Source organism: Acomys minous (genome assembly GCF_964271855.1).
Source record: "Acomys minous genome assembly, chromosome: 1".
Taxonomy (NCBI): domain Eukaryota; kingdom Metazoa; phylum Chordata; class Mammalia; order Rodentia; family Muridae; genus Acomys; species Acomys minous.
This window is the reverse complement of record NC_140483.1, coordinates 12,806,350-12,826,602: the sequence shown is the minus strand read 5'-3', so window position 1 is coordinate 12,826,602 and position 20,253 is coordinate 12,806,350. Positions and strand designations below refer to the sequence as shown.

The window sequence follows — 20,253 nt, the reverse complement described above, 5'->3', positions numbered from 1 at the left end:
ATCTTTGTGAGTTTGAGGCTAGCCTGGGCTACACAGTGAGCTTCAGGACATCCAGAGCTACACAGTGAGACCCTGTTCTCAAAATGAAAAAACAAAAGCCAACAACCAAAACAAATATATGGTTAATGGTTTTCATAACAAACCAAAGGGGACTTTTGACAGATATTAGGTTGCATGTGTAAATTAGACTATGAAACATTTGTTTTTATTCTATTCAATTCTCTACATATAATGTGAAAGTGACGTATCTCTTTGCATGTAAGCTTCCATTAGGAAGCTCACATTTTCCAATCTTATTATACAGAGGCTTTAGTGCTATGGCATAATCCATGTTTTCAGTAAAACCTGAAATGACCTCTTTCCTCTGTCCAACAGTAAAAATAGAGAAATAGAAAAATGATGAGAAACAAGCAAAACCCAAATGGCAACACTGTGCGGCAGAACTGCATGCTCTGCCCAGTCAGCCATGAGTGGCTGCAACGGCACAGCTGAGAGGGCACAGCACTGAGCACATTTGAAACGGTTCAGGGCTGGAGAAAGGCCGAGGGTTAACAGCACTTCTATTCCTATAGAAGACCAAGGTTTGGTTCCCAGCAGCCATATAGTGCTTCTGTCTGACTACTGCTCCTGTTCTCAGGGCTCTGACGCCCTCTTCAGTCCTGTGTGGGCACTGCATGCAGGCAAAACACCAGTGCACATAAAATAAAAAAAGATTTTTAAAATAAAAGGTAATTTGTGTAAGTATAATGTTTTGCCTGCATTAGTGTTTTGCCTGTGGGAGGGTGTCAGGTCCCCTGGCACCAAATTTAAGACAGTTGTGAGCTGGGAATTGAACCTGGGTCCTTTGGAAGAACAGCCAGTGCTCTTAACTGATTAGCCGTCTCTCCTGACCCACAAATTAAACCCTTTAAAAACATAATTTATTCATTTATTTGAGAGAGGGTTTCACTGCTTAGCCCTGACTGTCCTGGAACTACGTAGGACGGGTTGACCTTGAACACACTAAGATCTACCTGCCTCTGCCTCCCAAGTGCTGGGATTTAAAGGCGTGAGTCCCCATGTCTGGTATTAGGAAAAAAAAATCTTAAAAATTTCTCATAAATTGTTTTGAAGTCTGGTAGGGCCCACCTGTGATCCCAGCACTCCAAAAGCTAATCATGAATGGACATCAACCTGGAGATCTTAGCTTGAAACAACCAACAGTAATAAAAACAAAAGCCCCAAATATTTCCTTTGAGATGTAGCAGGAAGACAGCAGGCTATCTAACTGTAAGCATGCTAGTCATGTAATACCACATACCACCTGGCCTACCTTAAGCAACACACTAAGTCATCAAAGATATTTGTGTTTGAAAAGTATGCCGTACCCCTAATGCGAATCATTATCATATGTTCAAATTGTAAAGTAATAAAATTGACCATTTATGCCTTCAAGCATTTGTGGGCAAGATTTTACCTTTTAAGATCTATTGATTAGCCTCCATCAGAATCTTCTACCCGCTCCCAATTTTATGCTATCCACCTCTGTCTTTTTACCTGGGATTTCTTTAAATGAACTTACCCCTTCCAACTGCTTTCCATAATTACAATGGTTTTGACCATTCCTTCCATGGCGTGGGTTTGTCTGAACACCTTTCTTATTTCACTCAGAACAGCAGCCTGTGGTTTTAGTCCTAATCTGAATTCCTTAGTTTTTCATCCTGTTTTATTCAGTTACCTGTAGTCTTGTGAATTTTTTGTTATTTGCTGATATTTAAGACTAGAACACAAAAAAGGCAAATCAGAGTCTCCTACTTACTCAAGAAGGATGGTGAAGGAAAGGAGGGAATCTAAAAATTCAATACAAAACAGGGACAGGAGAGATGGCTCAGACGTTAAGAGCTCTGTCTAGTCTATTTAATACCAAATTAGGCTCCCAGCTCCCAGTAATTCCAGCTCCGCACCCAACACTCTTCTCTGGTCTCTGCTGATATTCCTCCACATATACCTTTGTTTAGTTTTTTAAAAGAACAATTCTTCTTTATTTAAAGGCTCATTCATACCTTTAATTTGGACTAGTCTTGGTAAAATAAAGAAACATTCCCAAGCAATCCTATGTTTAAGAGCATTTTGTAAGAAATCTAATTTAAAAAAATGAATCCATGAAATATTAGATAAACTTGGGTGGTTATCCCTCACCCTATCTGACCTACGATAGCCAAGCAACTGCCTAGCATGGTGGCTCACACCTTCAGTACCAGCACTTGGGAGACAGGCAGGTGGATCTCTGTGAGTTCCAGGCCAGCTAGGAGACCTTGCCTCAAAATAAAAACAAACAAATAAATAAATAAGGAAAGACAATAGCTGGGTGTGGTGGCGAATGCCATTAATTCCAGCACTCAAGAGGCAAAGGCAGGTGGATCTAAGTTTGAAGCCAGCCTGGGGTACAAAGCAAGCTCCAGAACTACACCGAGAAACCATGTTTTGAAAAACCAAATGCCACCACTAACCATGCGGTAGAGAGCAGCCTTGGGAACTGCTGCTGCAGACACAAGCTTATACAAAGTGCAGCTTCCATATATATAGAGTAAAGATCTGAGAAATGGGCTGGAGAGATGGCTCGAAGGTTAAGAGCACTGTCTGCTCTTCCAAAGGTCCTGAGTTCAATTCCCAGCAACCACATGGTCGCTCAAAGTCATCTATAATGAGATCCGGTGCCCTCTTCGGACACGCAAATAGAACACTGTGTACATAATAAAAATTAATTAATTAATTAATTAATAAAAAAAAAGATCTGAGAAATGCATCCAGGAGAGGTGCATTCTTAGGTCTGAGAGAAGCTGAGCGCACTGAGTGTGGAGGAGAAGAGGTAGCCAACTATTGCCCTGGTCTATATATAAGCAAATCCGTTCAAGTACTCCATGATGTCCAGCTGTCTCTCAGTACTGAACAGCTGGGAAAACCCTCCTGCCCCACAGAGCCATTCAGGAAATGGGAAAACACGCGCTGATCCTTATTTTGGAAACAGTGGAGAGGTCTCAATATTGTGGGATCTGGCAACCCAAATTAAACTGCACTGTTCTTTTTCTCACTTAATAAAGTGCTGATTATACACTTCACTGTTTATATTATAACAGTCTAACGGCATGTAATCTTAAGTACAATAAACAATATACTAACCCAACTACACATTAAGAGATAATGTTAGAATGTTTATTAATGTTTCGATCTGGTGGAGTGACTTCCAGAGGCCACATATGAAAGGCTCGGCCCTCAGTTAGGTGCTGCTTACAAACAGTAAAGCCTGCAAGAGGCCGAGCAACGTCATTGGGGCATATCCTCGGAGGGGCTACTGCATTCCTCTTCAAAGGCCATTCCTCCTCTTCCCTGCACACTGCGGCCCCACTGCCGTGCTCCCTGCACACTGCGGCCCCACTGCCGTGCTCCCCGCACACTGCGGCCCACTGCCGTGCTCCCATGATGTACTGCACAGCACAGCCAGGCAGCATGCACAGAAAACTGAAATGTGTGAGTTCCAATGAGCCCTTCTCTGTAAGTTCATTTATCTCAGGGACAGGGTACAACAATAACAGCGAACACAAAGTTCTTAGTCCATCATCTGGAAATTAGATGCTACATCCTGTTATTTTGAAGATAGTATCTGGTTAAGTTTAAGGGTAAGAAATCTTTAAAAAAGAGAATGGTTATGAAGCCATCTAAATACTATTAGTCTTGTTAAACTTAGTTTTGTTTTGATTTTTCGAGATAGGGCTTCTCTAAGTAGTCATGGCTGTCCTAGAACTCAAGGGATCTGCCTGCCTTTGCATCTCCAGTGCTGGGGTTAAAAATGTGCACCACCATGCCTGGCTTTAATTAGCTATTTTAATTAAGAGATACAAATATTAACAGCAAAATATTTTTTAAAATGACAATTATTGAGTATATGCATGCTGTCGTTTTAGGCAAAACATAAGCTACTAAAGAAGGTAATTTTAAGAAAAACAAAAACCCTAGCATGATAAAATATGTATCTGAATAAAAATAAAAATTATACTTTCTTTGGTTGTCTCCAGTGAAGCACTTGTTTGCTGAAGAAAAAAAAATCCTCGTAAGGCAGTGGGCACGCAGTGACGAAGGCTGGCAGGAAGCAGTAGGTGTGTGAGAAACCACATGCTGGAGTCAGCTCTGCTCCAGCCCTAGGCCTCAGTTTTCTTGCCCATGAGTCAGGATAGTAGTTTGTACCACCTTCCATTCATGGCTGTGGAAATGCAAGTAAGGAAGTGTAATGAAAGTGCTCTGACAATGAGGATGTGCTTCACAGATGCACAGTGCAGTGACGACAAGAGAGGGGACAAGAGAGTGGCACTCAGAGGAAGGGAGCAGGCTATCCGGATGAGACCTGATAGGCTATGGTCATATGGAGGGGGAGGTCCCCTTCTGTCAAGGCCTGGGGGAGGGGGATAAAGTGAAGTGGGGGACGGGAAGATACAAGTGAGGGGATAACAATTGAGATGTAATCTGAATAAATTATTTAAATAAAAGAAAGAAAGGAAGGAAGGAAGGAAGGAAGGAAGGAAGGACGGACAGACAGACAGGAGGAAATCCGTATACTGAGGTGAAGGTCATACAAATTTCCTCTCTGGTGAGCTCTACTGTGGACAAATGAAGGTCGAGTCAAGGAGTTGCCTAGCAACACCAGGACCCACAGCATCTGGAAACCTGAAGGTATGTCCTTTGCTGCCTACTGGTTTGGTAATAGAATTGAAAGTGAGAAGCCAACAAGTGGCTTCCAAGAAGAGGAGACTGGGCATGGCTGCAGCTGCTCAGGTGGTAGAGATCTATGTTTCGGTGTGTGAACCCACACAAAGACTAGCAACACCACTGTACAGGCCAGACACAACACTCATCTTTGCTTGTGTTTTGGTTTGGTTTTTGAGACAGGGTTTCTCTGTGTAACAGTCCTGGCTGTCCTGGACTCATTTTTGTAGACCAGGCTGGCCTCGAACTCACAGCGAGCCACCTGCCTCTGCCTCCTGAGTGCTGGGATTACAGGCGTGCGCCACCATGCCCGGCACAACACTCATCTTTGTGGGGGGCTCAATCTAGCCACAGCCTTCTGTTAAAACTGGAAGCTGTGCCTTGGCTGCTCCTATTATTAAAAACAAGATGTGCAGTGAAACCATCTCCTGGAGAGGACAAAACATACAAGTCCAAAGGACCTTTCAGTAGTACACAGAGAGTTAAGGCCTATAAATGGATAAGATCTGGTACAAATACCTGAACTCCAAGTTTCTAGGTAGACATGCTCTTAGAGTATCTTACAAAAGCATTTGTAGGTCACATGGGGAAGTAAGATACAGGGAAGATTTGAAATAAAATTTCCATCTTTTTTTTGTGTGTATGTTGTTGTTGTGGGTTTTTTTTTTGTTTGTTTGTTTTGAGACAAGGTTTCTCTGTGTAGGCTTGGCTGTCCTAGACTTGTTTTGTAGATCAGGCTGGCCTCGAACTCACAGCAATCCACCTGCCTCTGCTTCCCAAGTGCTGGGATTAAAGGCGTGTGCTCCCATACCTGGCTTGAAATAAGACTGTTAAACCATCAAAACAGATGTTATTACCAACTGAGAATGGGAATAGTATCTACATATGAAATCGCCATGGGAACAGCTCATGGAAATCATCTCAGGAGGTATTAAAAAATTCCCACCACTAAACGGACCCTTCTGCCAGTGTGATCTTTAAATCCATTTCCATCGCTTCTGTATCTCACGTGAATCTACATAATCAATGATGAGGATGCTCCCAGAAGCTTCTGGTCATGCAGGGTGGTGGAGGAGGGGACTGGGTTAGTAACCAAGTGTCATACCTAGTATGGCAAAGAGGACTACTCCTTGGCTCTGGTGTTTGCTACACGACAGATACTTGTGGCCGAATTTGAAAACTTGTAAGTTCCTCATTACAAAACACTTCTCAAACCAAACTAAACCCAGCGCGCTCTGTCCTACCTCCCCCAGACTGCAACAACTTTGAAGGCGGCTTGTTCAGTGCAACAATTTTGACTGTAAAGGTCAAAATGTTTTCTTAACTATGGACCCTTACCAAGCTTGTCATCTCTTCTGTGCATCTTTTAATTAGAATTTTAAATGTTGGGATCACATGAATGATACATATTTATAACTGTACAGAAATGCTAAATATAGCCACTAACAGAAACTCATTCAGAGTAGTAATAATTCTGACATCACAAAAACTGCTTCAACGCTTGTTAAGACTCAGCCTACACGGGCAGCCCAGTGTCCTGGGTACGTGGCACTGGTTACCTTTCCTGGGATGAAGCAGCAGAGATTGGAATCCACATACTTCATGAAGGTCATATTCAACAGTGACAGCCTGGTTTCCACAGCAGCAAGTATGTCTGCATGACGAGCTAGAGAATGGTTTCTCCTCTCCGACTCTCTCCTAAACAATACAAGTCAGGGCAACCATTAAAGCAGCAGTATAGAATAAAATGTCAACCAATCAGAACATTTTACTCAAACTGATGAACTTTAACATGCTAATTTAGACATCTACAACTGGGTTGTAACTATAATGCTCAGATACCTTTAACAAGAACCACTGCTAACAAGACAACTGTTTTTTTAAAAATCACTTTGTTTGAAGACATGGTGACAGCTGGCAGTGTAGCTCAGTGGTAGATTCCTTGCCCCGTATCCACCAGGCTCTGTCTGACCTCCCCACCATACACCTACACACAAACATTACATTTCTTTTGTTGGTTACACCAAGCCCAATGGTGACTAAAATCAGAGGAAACAGTTAAGTGAAGGAATTAAACATGGACACACAGACAAGACTGTTTTCCCCATACAATTTACCTCCGTCAATCTTTTCTATCAGCTTTATTCAGAAGTAGCTCATGTAAAGTTCAATATTTCTTTCTTTAGAAGGCAACTGTATACATACTGTCCCAACGCCATACCCTATTTAGTATGTAGTTTATTCAGAGTAGGTTCTGTGTACTAAACAGAGGGGCACAACCATCACCATTACCTAAAGTCGGCACACCTTCATCGCCACAGGAGGGAAGCCTGTACCCCTCCTCAGCTGTACACATCTGCCAACTCCTCATCCACTTTCTGTTTCTACGCTTTCTTTACTCTGAACACTGGAACAAATGGGATCAAGATGGGTAGCTCGTTGCCCCTGGCTTTTCATGGTCGCTGTGCTTCAGAGGTCACTGATGCGCTGGCACTGACCTGTCAGACGTCATGACATCGCATACCTGGCTGTTTCTATATTGATTATGAATAAAGATCCCAAGCACATCTGTGTGCAAGTATGTGTTTTTGCTGTGCTAGGGATGTCAAGTGTACATGCTAGGCAAGAGATCCGCTGAGCTATAACTAGCTCTTGCTCTCAAGTTTTTATAGGACCACACATTTTTAATATCTCTTAAATACACACTTGGGGCAAACTGTTTTATTGTAATATGTCTGAGCCACCTCTGCAGCTCTCTCTCTCTCTCTCTTTTTTTTTTTTTTTTTTTTTTTTTAACAATTTGAGACAGGGTTTCTCTGTGTAGCCCTGGCTGTTCTGGAACTCACTCTGTAGACAAGGTTGGTTTCAGAGATTCACTCAGCTCTGCCTCCCGAGTGTGTGGGCCACCACACCCAAGCAAGACTATTCATTTCTAGTGCATAGAAATAAAGCTGTTCTCTGTGTGCTATAACCTAACGTCCTTGATGAATCTATTACCTCTAACAACACACTATTAGTACACTCCTTGTATTTAAGAACATGTCATCTTTACATTGAGGGACACATAGTCCTCTTCATTTCTGCTTCCTGCCCTGGCTAGAACAACCAATAAAATGCTGAACAAAACTGGCAATAAGAACAGATGACAAGTGACAGCATTTATTGTGATGGGATGTCCTTTGCTATAAAGAGTTGAAACTTATATATGAGAAATCTGTGGGAAAAAACAACAAGCAAGCCCACCCTGTCCCCAGTGTAAAACCAGGCCAAGCTAGCTAGAACGTACCTCGGGAGTTGTGCTTTAACTTGCTTCTGACACAGATTATGGTACCTCTCCACTTTCAGAAACCCCTGATTCAACATTCTCTGACAGACCAAGTCCATTCTTTTACAAACCTATAAGCAGAAAGGAGACAGAATTAATTAAATAAATAAATAAATAAATAAATAAATAAATAAAGCAAGCCAGTAAGCAAGTCATTAATGATGAGCTCTGGAGGGGTGATGGAAATGGCAAGGCCTCTGTTCCCAGAGCGACATCTAACCTGAGCACTGCCAGTGCCGTAAGTGCCGTAGAATGACTACGGCGTCTCACCAGGAAATTAGTGTTTGTGACAAGTAGTTCCCACTTACTCAGATGGGATGTGAGTACTCTGTCTTTAGTATGGAAGATCAGTAAAACGACGCAAGTGGATATTTTAACAGCTTGAAAAGTTCCTTTTTATAAAAAAAAAAAAAAAAGGCAAATCCAACTCGTAGTCTAATCTCAACAATATAAGCAACATGAGAGTTTTTATTTCTTCTAGTGATTTGTCTCATGATGTCCAAGGCTTTCAGACTACTGCAGTTACACTCTCCAAAGCATCTTAGTGTACACTGGGGTGCTGCAGCCAGGGGCCTGTCATAAGAAGCAGTGTGCCATTTGAAAGCCAGGAAGTCTGAGCTGTACAGAGTGGACGGTGTATAACCCAGGGCCAACTGAGATAAACACAGAGCGAGATGAGGTCACACACGCTAATGTTCCTAAAGTGAACTTGAAGCCTCTGTTCTGTAGATTTAATTTTTATATTTCTGAGTAATCAATCCTAGTATCTGTCTTATCTTTAAGTATTTTAAATCCAGCACATGAAACCTAGTCGTCCCCCCAACCTTGAAAATGTTGCAATGCTTTGGTCATCAACCTAAAGGTTACTTCTCACTGTATAGGGCTAGATGCCTCCCAAGGCCATGCCAATTAGCAGAGGCTGTCTCGTGGTTTTTATCTGTTCTATCCCATTAGAGCATCTGTGCATAAGTACTTGCTATGCATTTGTTAAGATGAAATGCTGATGAAATCCCTAAATTTATTTCTCCTGGGAACACAGGAAGACAAAAATTCCTACACACTAAGCTCAACTTCATGAAGACTTTCATGTTTTAACATTAAATCACAGCATGACACATGAAACATATTAAGGAAAAGTTATTTTCAACTGTATAATAAAAGTAAAAAATAAGCTGAGTGTAGTGACATGCACTAGTAATTCCAGCACTCAAGACACAAGAGGCAGGAAGGTTATTTCAGGGGAGTTCCAGGCCTGCCAGGGCTACGGAGCAAGAACCTATCCCCAAAATCCAAACCACTGCTTTTTAAACCCAGTGAAGAGTCTGTTCATCCAAAGGAAAAGAGTAATTGGGATTTACTTTCCAGTGAGATGCAAAAGCATCTTCTGAATAAAAGCCCAGTAAACCATTTATACCTTAAATAAATGGTGAAAGTAGGTGGAGGGATGGTTCAGTGTTACACACATGCAGAGAAACAGACAGAGACAAGTCTCACACAACCCAGGCTGTGCTTGAACTTATGTATCTGAAGATGGCTTTGACCTCCTCCTGATCCTCCTGCTTCAACCTCTCAAGTGCTGGAAGTTCAGGCACGTACATCTCACTTGACTGTCAACATATGGGCATGCCTGCTCACAGTCAGACAGGATCTCACTATGTGGCCCTGGCTGCCCTGGAACTCACTGCATAGCCTCGCCTAGCCCCAAACCCAGAGACCTTCCTACTTCCCAAGCACTGGAATTAAAGGCATGTGACACCTCACTTGGCCCTTAATATGTTTCAAATGAAAAATAATTTCCTTTAAAACCTTATGTTTGGTGAGAGGCATTATTTTACATTTTAAAAAGTTCTTAGATAAAAGAAAATGAATTCCACAAGAACATACAAGTAGCTATTTCAGTAGTTAGGAACATATATACAAGGTCACAGACCACATGAGTACTGGAAACCTGTGAGGCACAGCTATGAAGGAAGGAGTGAGCAGCACAGTACCATAGCACTGTAACAGAAGGACCTGCAGGGCTCCGCACCCACATGGTGGCTCACAACCCGCTAACTCAGTTCCGGGCGTCTAACATCCTCTTCTGGCCTCTCTGAGCACCAAGTGCACATGTGGTACACAGATACGCATGCAGACAAAACACCCATACACATAAAAGAGCAGAGACAAACCCACAGGATGAGGGATCTGTCATCTTACAGAGCCCATTTTGGGAATCTCGGTGGGCTCTCCAGAACACACTTTAGGCATTAGCCCACCTAAGATGGAATAAACCTGAGTACTGGTGTGAGTGTGTGTGTGTTATGTGAGGAAGAGAAAGATAATATATTTATGTGTGAAATGGAAACAGAGGGCCAAATTCTCATCTTTCATGGTAGAAAATTAGGAGAATGTGTGAAATAGAGTAGTCAGAGATTTCAAAGTGGTGTAACTTGTCTCTGTAGACTGCAACACTGCTAAATTCTAAGATTAAATAATTTTTGAACAACCACAGGTTTACAAAATCCCCAAGGTAATCGATTATTATTGTAACAATTTTAAGGTGTTCTTGAAATTATTTGCTATGAGTTTTGTTCCACTGGCTCTAGCTGGTTCTAAGGGTTCCATGGTCTTTCCTTAATCATGCAGACGTTCAATAAGAGTGTTTTACTAATTTGAGTAGATTGAGTCACCAATGAGAACCTGAGTAAACACAAAAGTCAGCCAAGGGAAAAGGAACAGGACTAAAGATTGAATTAGGCTCTGAGGAAGAAATGACAAGACTGCATATAACACTACAAGTGATGGTGTTTGCAAAGGGACAAGATTTGGAATGAGCAAAGTACCAAGCAAATATTTCTGAAGACAGATCAGTACATACGGAAAGGGGTGGGGGTGAGGGTATGAAGATTTCCTGAGTCTTGAGCTTGGAAATCAGATAATGAGAAGTCACTCTAAAAAGAGGGTCTGCAAACTTTTCAAAGATACTGGGGCAGTTGACTGGTTATTTCTAGAAATACTGTAATATTAGGGTTAAATATGTACTTCTGGAAACTCACTGGAGACAGCTAAAATCAATATGGACAAACCCCAGAAAAATAGTGAAAGATTAAAAAACAAAACAAAAACGACTGCTTATAAATGAAGTCTCCACTGACATCTGTAGATGGAAGCTAGCAGAAAGAACAAAACAGAAAGAAAAACAATCACGTCACAAAGACAAATGAGAAGAGCACCACAGAAGCCAACATCAAAACCACGCGAAGCATTAGGCAACAGCGTCTGACACACAGTGTTTTATTGCTCCTTCTCCTTTCATGAATGTTCAATAAACACTGACAGCACAGACAAAAAGATACAGCAGGACACACATATCTTTTGTTTAGGATTCAAAAAGAGGCAAATCATCTTAGGAAAACTGGACTATACTGAATTTCCCCATGGCAAACATTTTAATGATCACTGCTGCCAGTGTATGCTAACTTCAACTCTAATTACCTCACTAAGGAGGAGGACAAGCACAGTGGCAGAGCGCAGAGGGAACTTCAGCACAGCGCGGCACAGCACAGCACAATTGCCAAGCTGCCTCAGCTAAAGTATAGCTGTAAATTTAGGGGTATGTTAACGCACGCACACAAAATAAATCTTAAAATGTTTTTCCTTGATCTAAGAGTAGTGGTACATGCCTGTAACCGCAGCACTTGGAGGTACTGGCAAGAGGACTCCGAGTCCAAGGTTACCCTTCGCTAGTTTGAAACCAATCTGAGCTACACAAGACCTGTCAACCTCTGGCCTTCACACTCAAATGCACACACATGAATACACTGGCATATACAAGCATCACACCCACACACATGCTCACAAAAAAATTTAAAGTCTTGTAAAATATTAACTTCATGCTGGGGCAAATCAAAAACCTTAAATTAAAAAAGAAAGCTTATCTGTTTCAGGCAAAAAGCACTACTTTTTTAGTAGCTGGTGCAAGTTACTCAGAAAACCCCTTTATTTCACAATGACGTGACTTTCTACTGTTTGCTCGCAACGGTGAAATGTTTTAAGAACTACATTGTTCAAAACCCTGAAAGCGTACCCTGTGTCAGACTCTAAGGCTCAGACGTTCAAAGTGAACAAGGCGAAGCAGGGATGGGGAGGGTTACCAACGCTGACCTCTGCAGGCATGTGCTCCCACACAGGTAAACATACACGAGGCATGTGCTCCCACACAGGTAAACACACACGAGGCATGTGCTCCCACACAGGTAAACATACACGAGGCATGTGCTCCCACACAGGTAAACATACACGAGGCATGTGCTCCCACACAGGTAAACACACACGAGGCATGTGCTCCCACACAGGTAAACACACACGAGGCATGTGCTCCCACACAGGTAAACACACACGAGGCATGTGCTCCCACACAGGTAAACACACACGAGGCATGTGCTCCCACACAGGTAAACACACACGAGGCATGTGCTCCCACACAGGTAAACACACACGAGGCATGTGCTCCCACACAGGTAAACATACACGAGGCATGTGCTCCCACACAGGTAAACACACACGAGGCATGTGCTCCCACACAGGTAAACATACACGAGGCATGTGCTCCCACACAGGTAAACATACACGAGGCATGTGCTCCCACACAGGTAAACATACACGAGGCATGTGCTCCCACACAGGTAAACACACACGAGGCATGTGCTCCCACACAGGTAAACACACACGAGGCATGTGCTCCCACACAGGTAAACACACACGAGGCATGTGCTCCCACACAGGTAAACACACACGAGGCATGTGCTCCCACACAGGTAAACATACACGAGGCATGTGCTCCCACACAGGTAAACATACACGAGGCATGTGCTCCCACACAGGTAAACATACACGAGGCATGTGCTCCCACACAGGTAAACATACACGAGGCATGTGCTCCCACACAGGTAAACACACACGAGGCATGTGCTCCCACACAGGTAAACATACACGAGGCATGTGCTCCCACACAGGTAAACACACACGAGGCATGTGCTCCCACACAGGTAAACTACACGCACACGAAACATGGAAAAGAAATCACTTTGCAGAAGAACTCAGAAGCACCTACACACCTTGTGCTGTCATTTGACTGGCAATGTCTCCTAAAGGCCCCAGTGTTAAAGACTTGGTTTCCAGCATGGCACTGTTAGGAACTGCCCAGACCTTGAAGAGGAGGGCCCACGCAGGTGTGGTAGATCGCTGGAGCTGTAAGCTATAAGGGGGCTATGGAAGGCCAGCTGCTTTTCTCCTCGCCCACTAAAGGTGAACACTGCTGTACTAGCCCCAGTGGTTTTTTGCATAGTAAGAACTACAACCCAGATGGTGGTGGTGGTGGCGCATGCCTTTAATCCCAGCACTCGGGAGGCAGAGGCAGGCGGATTACTGTAAGTTCGAGGCCAGCCTGGTCTACAAAGTGAGTCCAGGACAGCCAAGAAACCCTGTCTCAAAAAACAAAAACAAAAACAAAAACAACAACAACAAATGAACAGCCAGGTGTGGTGGGGCACACCTTTAATCCCAGCACTCGGGAGGCAGAGGCAGGCGGATCGCTGTGAGTTCGAGGCCAGCCTGGACTACAAAGTAAGTCCAGGACAGTCAAGGCTACACAGAGAAACCCTGTCTCGAAAACCAAAAAAAAAAAAAAAAAAAAAAAAAAAAAAAAAGAACTACAATCCTAAGATACAAAACAAGCCATTCTCTTCACCAGGCAATTTCCTCCTGTTTTTCCCTTGTAGAAAACATGTCTTCAATGTGTGAGGGGATGGCGCCTCACCAAGGCCTTCTGTGATTCTCCTTTGGACTTCAGTATTCTGACTGACTATACTTACTGTATTAGAATTACTTTTAAAAGGGCCTGTTTTCCAATAAGTTCAAGCTCCATGAGGGTAGAGGGGTGCAGAGGACCCCAGGCTCAAGAAAGTTTGAAGCTAGCCTGAGCTACATGAGACTCTACTTAAAAATAAAAACACCCACCCCAAAACAACAAACAAACTCTGCTGAATCTCTCACTTTTAAAAAATGACCTTGGCGAGCTGGGGAGCTGGCCTGGTGCACAAGCACAAGAGGCTGAGCTAGGATGGCCAGCGCCCACTTTAAAAGCCCATGCTTATGCAAGCAACTCAAACGAAACTCCGTGGGTCATAAAAAACAAATCAGACTTGGCAAAGGGTTTGCTGGGAAGAAGGGCATCCGTCCAGAGGGTTGCTGTACCCATTTCAGGGTACAGCTCCACTGATCTGAGACGCCACAGAAGGTCTCACTTCTTAGTTTTAGGCAGCTCCTAACAGTGCCAACTGGAGACTATGCACCTTTAGGAGACATTCCAGACCCAAATGATGGTACAAGGGATACAAATATATCTGACTTCATCTATGAAACAATTAAAAATGTTCTCTCCCTTCTTTTCATGTTTTGTGTGCATATGTGTTAACCTGTCCAGGCTTATGTCCAGCTGAGAAATAAGGTTATTGTTGGTAAATTTCTACAATTCCTCTTGCATTTTATTCTTTCTTCTTGCTGTTGTTGGTTTTTTTGAGACATGGTTTCTCTGTGTAGCCTTGGCTGTTCTAGAACTTGCTCTCTAGACCAGGCTGGCTTCGAACTTGGAGATTCACGTGCATCCGCCTCCTGAGTGCTGGGATTAAGGGTATGCACCACAGTGCCCAGCCACTTTATTCTTTTGAAGCACTGTCTCTTTTTTCTTTTTCTTTTTTTTTCAAGACAGGGTCTCTCTGTGTAGCCTTGGCTGTCCTGGACTCACTTTGTAGACCAGGCTGGCCTTGAACTCACAGCGATCCACCAGCCTCTGCCTCCCGAGTGCTGCGATTAAAGGCGTGCGCCACCACACCCGGCCTGAAGCACTGTCTCTTAAACCCAGAGCTTGCCAACCCCAGTTAGGCCTGATAGCTAGCTTGTTTCAGGGATCTCTAACTTTACACACTAGACTTAAGAGTAGGCTGTCACACCCACTTGACATATATCTGGGTTTTGGGGATCAACCAATTCTTCTGATTGCTGAACCCCATCTCCAACCCCTGTTCTGCTAATGTTTTTAAACATTTCTCTTCATCAAAGACGTCAATCCTGGAGAGCATCACTTTCTTATACTTCACTATTCTGTGCAATAAAGTTCAAGTACAGACGGAAACTACCCCGTAGACATTTAAAACTTTACTTCCAGATCCAAGCTCATCCCAATCCCTTTCATCAAGCACCCCGCTTCTTCAGTGCTTTATTTAGGATTTTCCTGGGGGGAGTGTTCCACTTGTACTACCTGGTAGAAAGCCACGGTCCTGAAGAAGTGTTTCTTACTCAACACTCTCATTTATGCTTTGTGCCTTTATGATTCTGGTGCTTTGTACATGTGCTGGGAAAGATATGTCCATTACGTCTCTATAGTGACACTGTGACAGGCTTGCTGATTGAATTTGTGAGTTATCAGGAAGAAGTAGCAGAAGGGAGAAACTGTTCTCAAAAGATAAACGGTCTGAAGAAAAAAAGGAAGAAAACCAAAATCCACAACACAGTACATTCTCTGTAAAACAGGGTGGTAGCTCTCAAGGTCTGCAGCGGGACTCCTGGACATGGCCAACTATTCTCAGAATGGGAAAGAGGTGACTCTTTCACTCACTCACAGGCATCCAGTTGAGGTTTCTAGAGCAATACAGTAATCCTGTGATGCACGGTTATTCTGACGACTAATAGATATGTGCTTTGTATTCTTGTGTTTTAGAGAATTTTCTAAGATAAGCTCGGATCATCAATGACTTCTAAAGAGTAGAAAGGTACACGGAGACAAAAAGGTCAAGAACGTCTGGCATGCAGTGAGAAATAAGGCAGACAAGACGCCCAACTCAAAGCCAAAGGCCTCTTCATTTCTTTCATATCCTACTGACAACCCAATCTCTAACTACAGCTTTCTAATGTTCTAGGAAAAACCACAAAGGGAACTGTAAGCCGCAGGTTCAACTCTCTAGAGTGATCTAGACAATATCTCAGGGCAGAGCATGGCTTTATGTGTTGGTTACTGACTGCAAATTTCTATCCCAGATAATAAACCAGAATTCTTGATGCAGTCATATTTATGTTCTGAAACACTAATAGTTCCACTCCATCTGCATGCGCACCACTTGAATTCCTGGGGAAACCCATGACAGTGTCTCTGCAATCTTGAAAACCCTCCCATACAGAACACTGGGCTCATGAACCAAACTAACATGTTCAAAGTTAACTTTGATCTGTTCCCTAAGGGTAGAATTTTAATTCTTACCCTTGGCTACTTATTTCAAAGTCTCTCAGGTACTTATTAAGGAGTCTGTGTGACACACCAAGTATTAATTTGTCTATCTTACAGGGAGAGCAATCAACTCAAAGTATACATCTTGGCATTTGAAAAGTTGTATTCAGCTAAATACATTTTAATACATTGTAGGAATGAAGTATTTAAAACTGTCTGCGGAACCAGGATTTCAAGGCTGCACATATGGGGAACAAAATTTAGTGGTAGAAAAATAGCCAATTTAATAAGGTATTGAGACCAACCCTTAGAAATCAGCAGACTGGAAAATCAGATTTCAATTATTGATGGTTACAGGAGGCCAAGGCTATTACTGACTAACCTGGACAAATAACTGAAATGTTACTATAACAACTGCAGGTTAGGGATCTTTTACAAAAAACACAGAATAGTAAGTACTTGAATTATCTAACTGCCCTTTAAGTTAGGTGCTAGGAATAGGGAACACTGACGTTTTATAGGATGAGGAAAGAAAGAAAGCTGGGAAGTCCAGGAACCCTACAAGAAGACCATCAAGGCTGGCAGATCTGGACCCAGGGGTGGGGGTCTGCTCAAACTACTGTTCCAACCAACAATGTATGCAGTAAACCTAGATCCCTTATTCAGATCTAGTTAATGGATAGTACATTTTCCACAGTTGTGTGGAGAGCAGAGACTGATCCTGACATAAACTCTGGTGCCTCCTACAAGGGGAGGCCTGGTGGCACGCAAAGGAAGGGTAAACAGGCTATCCGGATGAGACCTGATAGGCTGTGGTCATATGGTGGGGGAGGAGGTCCCCTTCTGTCACAGGTCTAGGGGAGGGGAACAGGGTGAAAGAGGAAGGGAGGGGGGAATGGGAAGATACAAGTGAGGGGATAACAATTGAGATATAATTGGAATAAATTATTTAAATAAAATTTTTAAAAAACTGGGAAGGGAGGCTGGAAAGATTGCTCACTGGCTAAAAGCACTGTCTGCTCTTCCAAAGGACCAGGGTTCAATTCCCAGCACCCACATGGCAGCTCACAACTGTCTGTAATTCCTGTTCCAAGGGATCTGAGACCCTCACACCAATGTACAAACAATTAAATAAATTATTTTAAAAAGTTAAAAAAAAAAAAGAAAAAAGAAAATTGTGAAGGAAGAAAAAAAAGAAGGAAGAAAAAAAAAAAGCAAGATATCTATTTCAATATGTATAAACTAGACCATGGGTCACAACTGTGCTAAATGGAAGTCAATTATGCTCTTAATATCGGTCCCTTTCGAGCTTGGCTAGCCTTACTTCTTATTCAAGAGAGCACAATAAACCTAGGTAATGTACACAGCAGACGTCAGTATGTGCACTTAAGTTTCTTTATTTCTTGGCAAACAATTTGGATAAAAATAACCACTTAAATTGAAAAGATATGTACAGAGAGCCTGACCAGGCAATGTCTGTTTCAGCAATCTTACAAAAAGATCATAAATAAATTCATGCTGACCCCTAGTCACAAGGAAGAACATTATGCCACTTAAGTGGCATTTTCTGAAACCAATGAATCTAAAATCAAGAAAGATGCATCCTAATTTCCATAAAGACCCAGCAGCATTAGGCAAAGAGGGGACCAAGGCCTCTCTGTTCCTAAAGCCGTACGTGCAGGTGCAGGCATAAAACTGGCTGGAAGTGGGAAAGGGAGTGCCAAAATGAGTCCTTAAGAAAAATGTTTTAAATTACATATTTGTAACACTAAAGGCCAGGAGAAAAAAAAAAACTACATTTCACATGAAAGAGATGCCAGTTATTAATAAATTGTGGGATCCATTTTAATCTCAGGTCTTCAAGCATAGTCTATTTTCTCTGTATTAAACATGTTTTGAGAGAGAGAGAGAGAGAGAGAGAGAGAGAGAGAGAGAGAGAAAGAAATGAGAGCTAGAGCCGATAGAGCATTTGTCTAGCAGGTGCAAGGCTGAGTGTGAACTCCAGAACAGTGAAAACGCAGTAACACAACAAACAAACAACCAAAAATGAATGAAAGAAGAAAGAATAAGGAAAATGACTAACAAGTAAATAAAACCCATTTTTTTTCTCAACATGTAACAAAACGATTGTGAACATTCCAAGCTTTCCAAAGCCACTGTCTGGCCGACTGGCTCAGTTCAATCAAATGTTATGCCCAATCACCAAGCACCAAGTAAATACAGCATAAATTTTGGTCAAACACCATTCTTTATAAAATATAGACATATTTACGATTCTACATGAAATCCAGGATGGTGTTTTGAAAATCGAGGGCACTGTATTCCGAAACATTTACTTCCAAATACCTACTTCCAACTGAAGAAATTTTCCATGCTACAGACCAAGGGAAACAACACACACACACACACACACACACACACACACACACACACACACACACACACACACAACCTGCCCAGCGTCTGAATGAATGATTGCAGGCTGTTTTTAAGGATGATTTCCTTTGAAATGCAATTATGGTCAATTTTGAGCTGAAGGTATAGGTCTAAAATATCGATTCACAAGAAAATGCTACACGCAGCACATTCAGAAAGATGTCTTTGTCCTTTTATAAACAATCCCCAGCACAGTTAGTGACTACACAGAACCAGCTCACAATCACCTCAAAATGTCCACCATCTCCAATTTCCTGACCACTTAAGGATAAATTCCCTGGAAGGAAGTGAGATATCTTCCTGAACCAAGGAATTCATCAAATCTTCAGTCAAACCTCTGGGATGCAGTAAGATTCCAAACGCATTTTTTTTTTCTCTCTTTTTACATCTCCGATAGACCATGTTGTTTTTAGGGTGTAACTAAACCACTCCGACTGCAGGAGGGTGGGCTTGAAGCACTAGTTTTAAAAAATCATAGCAAGATCTGGGGAAGAGGGAGTTAACAGCTTGTCAAGAGGCAAGTTGCTATGGTCAGGAAGTGTCAGGGAGGCAAAGCCGGACAGATCATTTCCCCAGGGCTCTGCTTTAGTGGTCAACTAAGGCTCTGCGGGTTAAAGCCTCCAAAACACAATTGCAATGTTGGAACCTCAACTGGGGCTCAAGGGGGAAGGGGGGGGGGTGGCGAGCAAGACCAAACCTACTTCATCCTTTTCAACCAGGAAGCTGGGTGGAGGGGTGGTTGGAGGAACAATGAATGCACCGTTCTTGAACACAACCCAAGCCTAGCTGGGATCAGCTGCCGGTTTGAGGGGGGACTCAAAAGCCGGGCGAGGGGCTAGGGAGGTAAGTCGAGGCAAGCAGCCTCCAGCACCCTCAGGGATCTAGGCTCAGCCAGGCGTCGGGCACCAAGCCCAACTCCTTCACTTCTCGCTGGCGGGCGCGTCCCAGGCTGGGGGGTCCCCCAGGAGACACCCCCTCAAGGCGCGGAGCGTCGCCCGCCCGGGGAGTCGGGGTGCCAGTGCAGCAGCATCCCCCGCCGGCCGTCGCCAGGGACAACTTCCCGGTGGCCCGGGGCGCGCGGGGGGCTCCCTCCCCCAGGACCGCGCCGCCCTCGCCGGCCCTCCCCAGACCTCGGCCCGGAGGACACAGAGGCGGGGTCCCGCGGGGGCCTCACCAGGCGGAGCTGGCTAATTTCGTCGTAGGACATAAAGCTGAGTATGTTCTCGATGGCTACGATGGGCAGCGCCACCAGTGTGTTGTTTTGAGGCAGGTGGTCCGGAGCCAGCGCGGGCGCGGCGGGGGCCTGGGACCCCGGCTGCGGGGCCTGCGACGGGGGCTGCGGGGCCTGTCGCTGAGCGGAGCCGGCGGCCGAACCGGAGCCGCCGTCGCCGTGGCCGCCGCCTCCTTCCTCAGCCATCCGTTCCTCAGACGCCGCCGCCATCTTGGGAGTTTGATTCCTTCCTCCACTGTAAGGGGACCAGGACACTTCCCG

At 43.6% G+C, this 20,253-nt stretch overlaps 1 protein-coding gene across 1 annotated transcript in view; it reads right to left on the bottom strand.

The window, feature by feature from the left end:
- FBXO28 (F-box protein 28) overlaps window positions 1–20,253 on the bottom strand; it is a 27,648-nt gene extending 7,395 nt beyond the window's left edge. The window contains exons 1-3 of the mRNA XM_084776512.1: window positions 19,936–20,253; window positions 8,024–8,133; window positions 6,297–6,435 (exon numbers count right to left, since the gene is read on the bottom strand). Coding sequence (XP_084632638.1) covers window positions 6,297–6,435; window positions 8,024–8,133; window positions 19,936–20,202 — 516 coding nt within the window. The 5' untranslated portion in view covers window positions 20,203–20,253. The remainder of the gene's footprint in view (window positions 1–6,296; window positions 6,436–8,023; window positions 8,134–19,935) is intronic.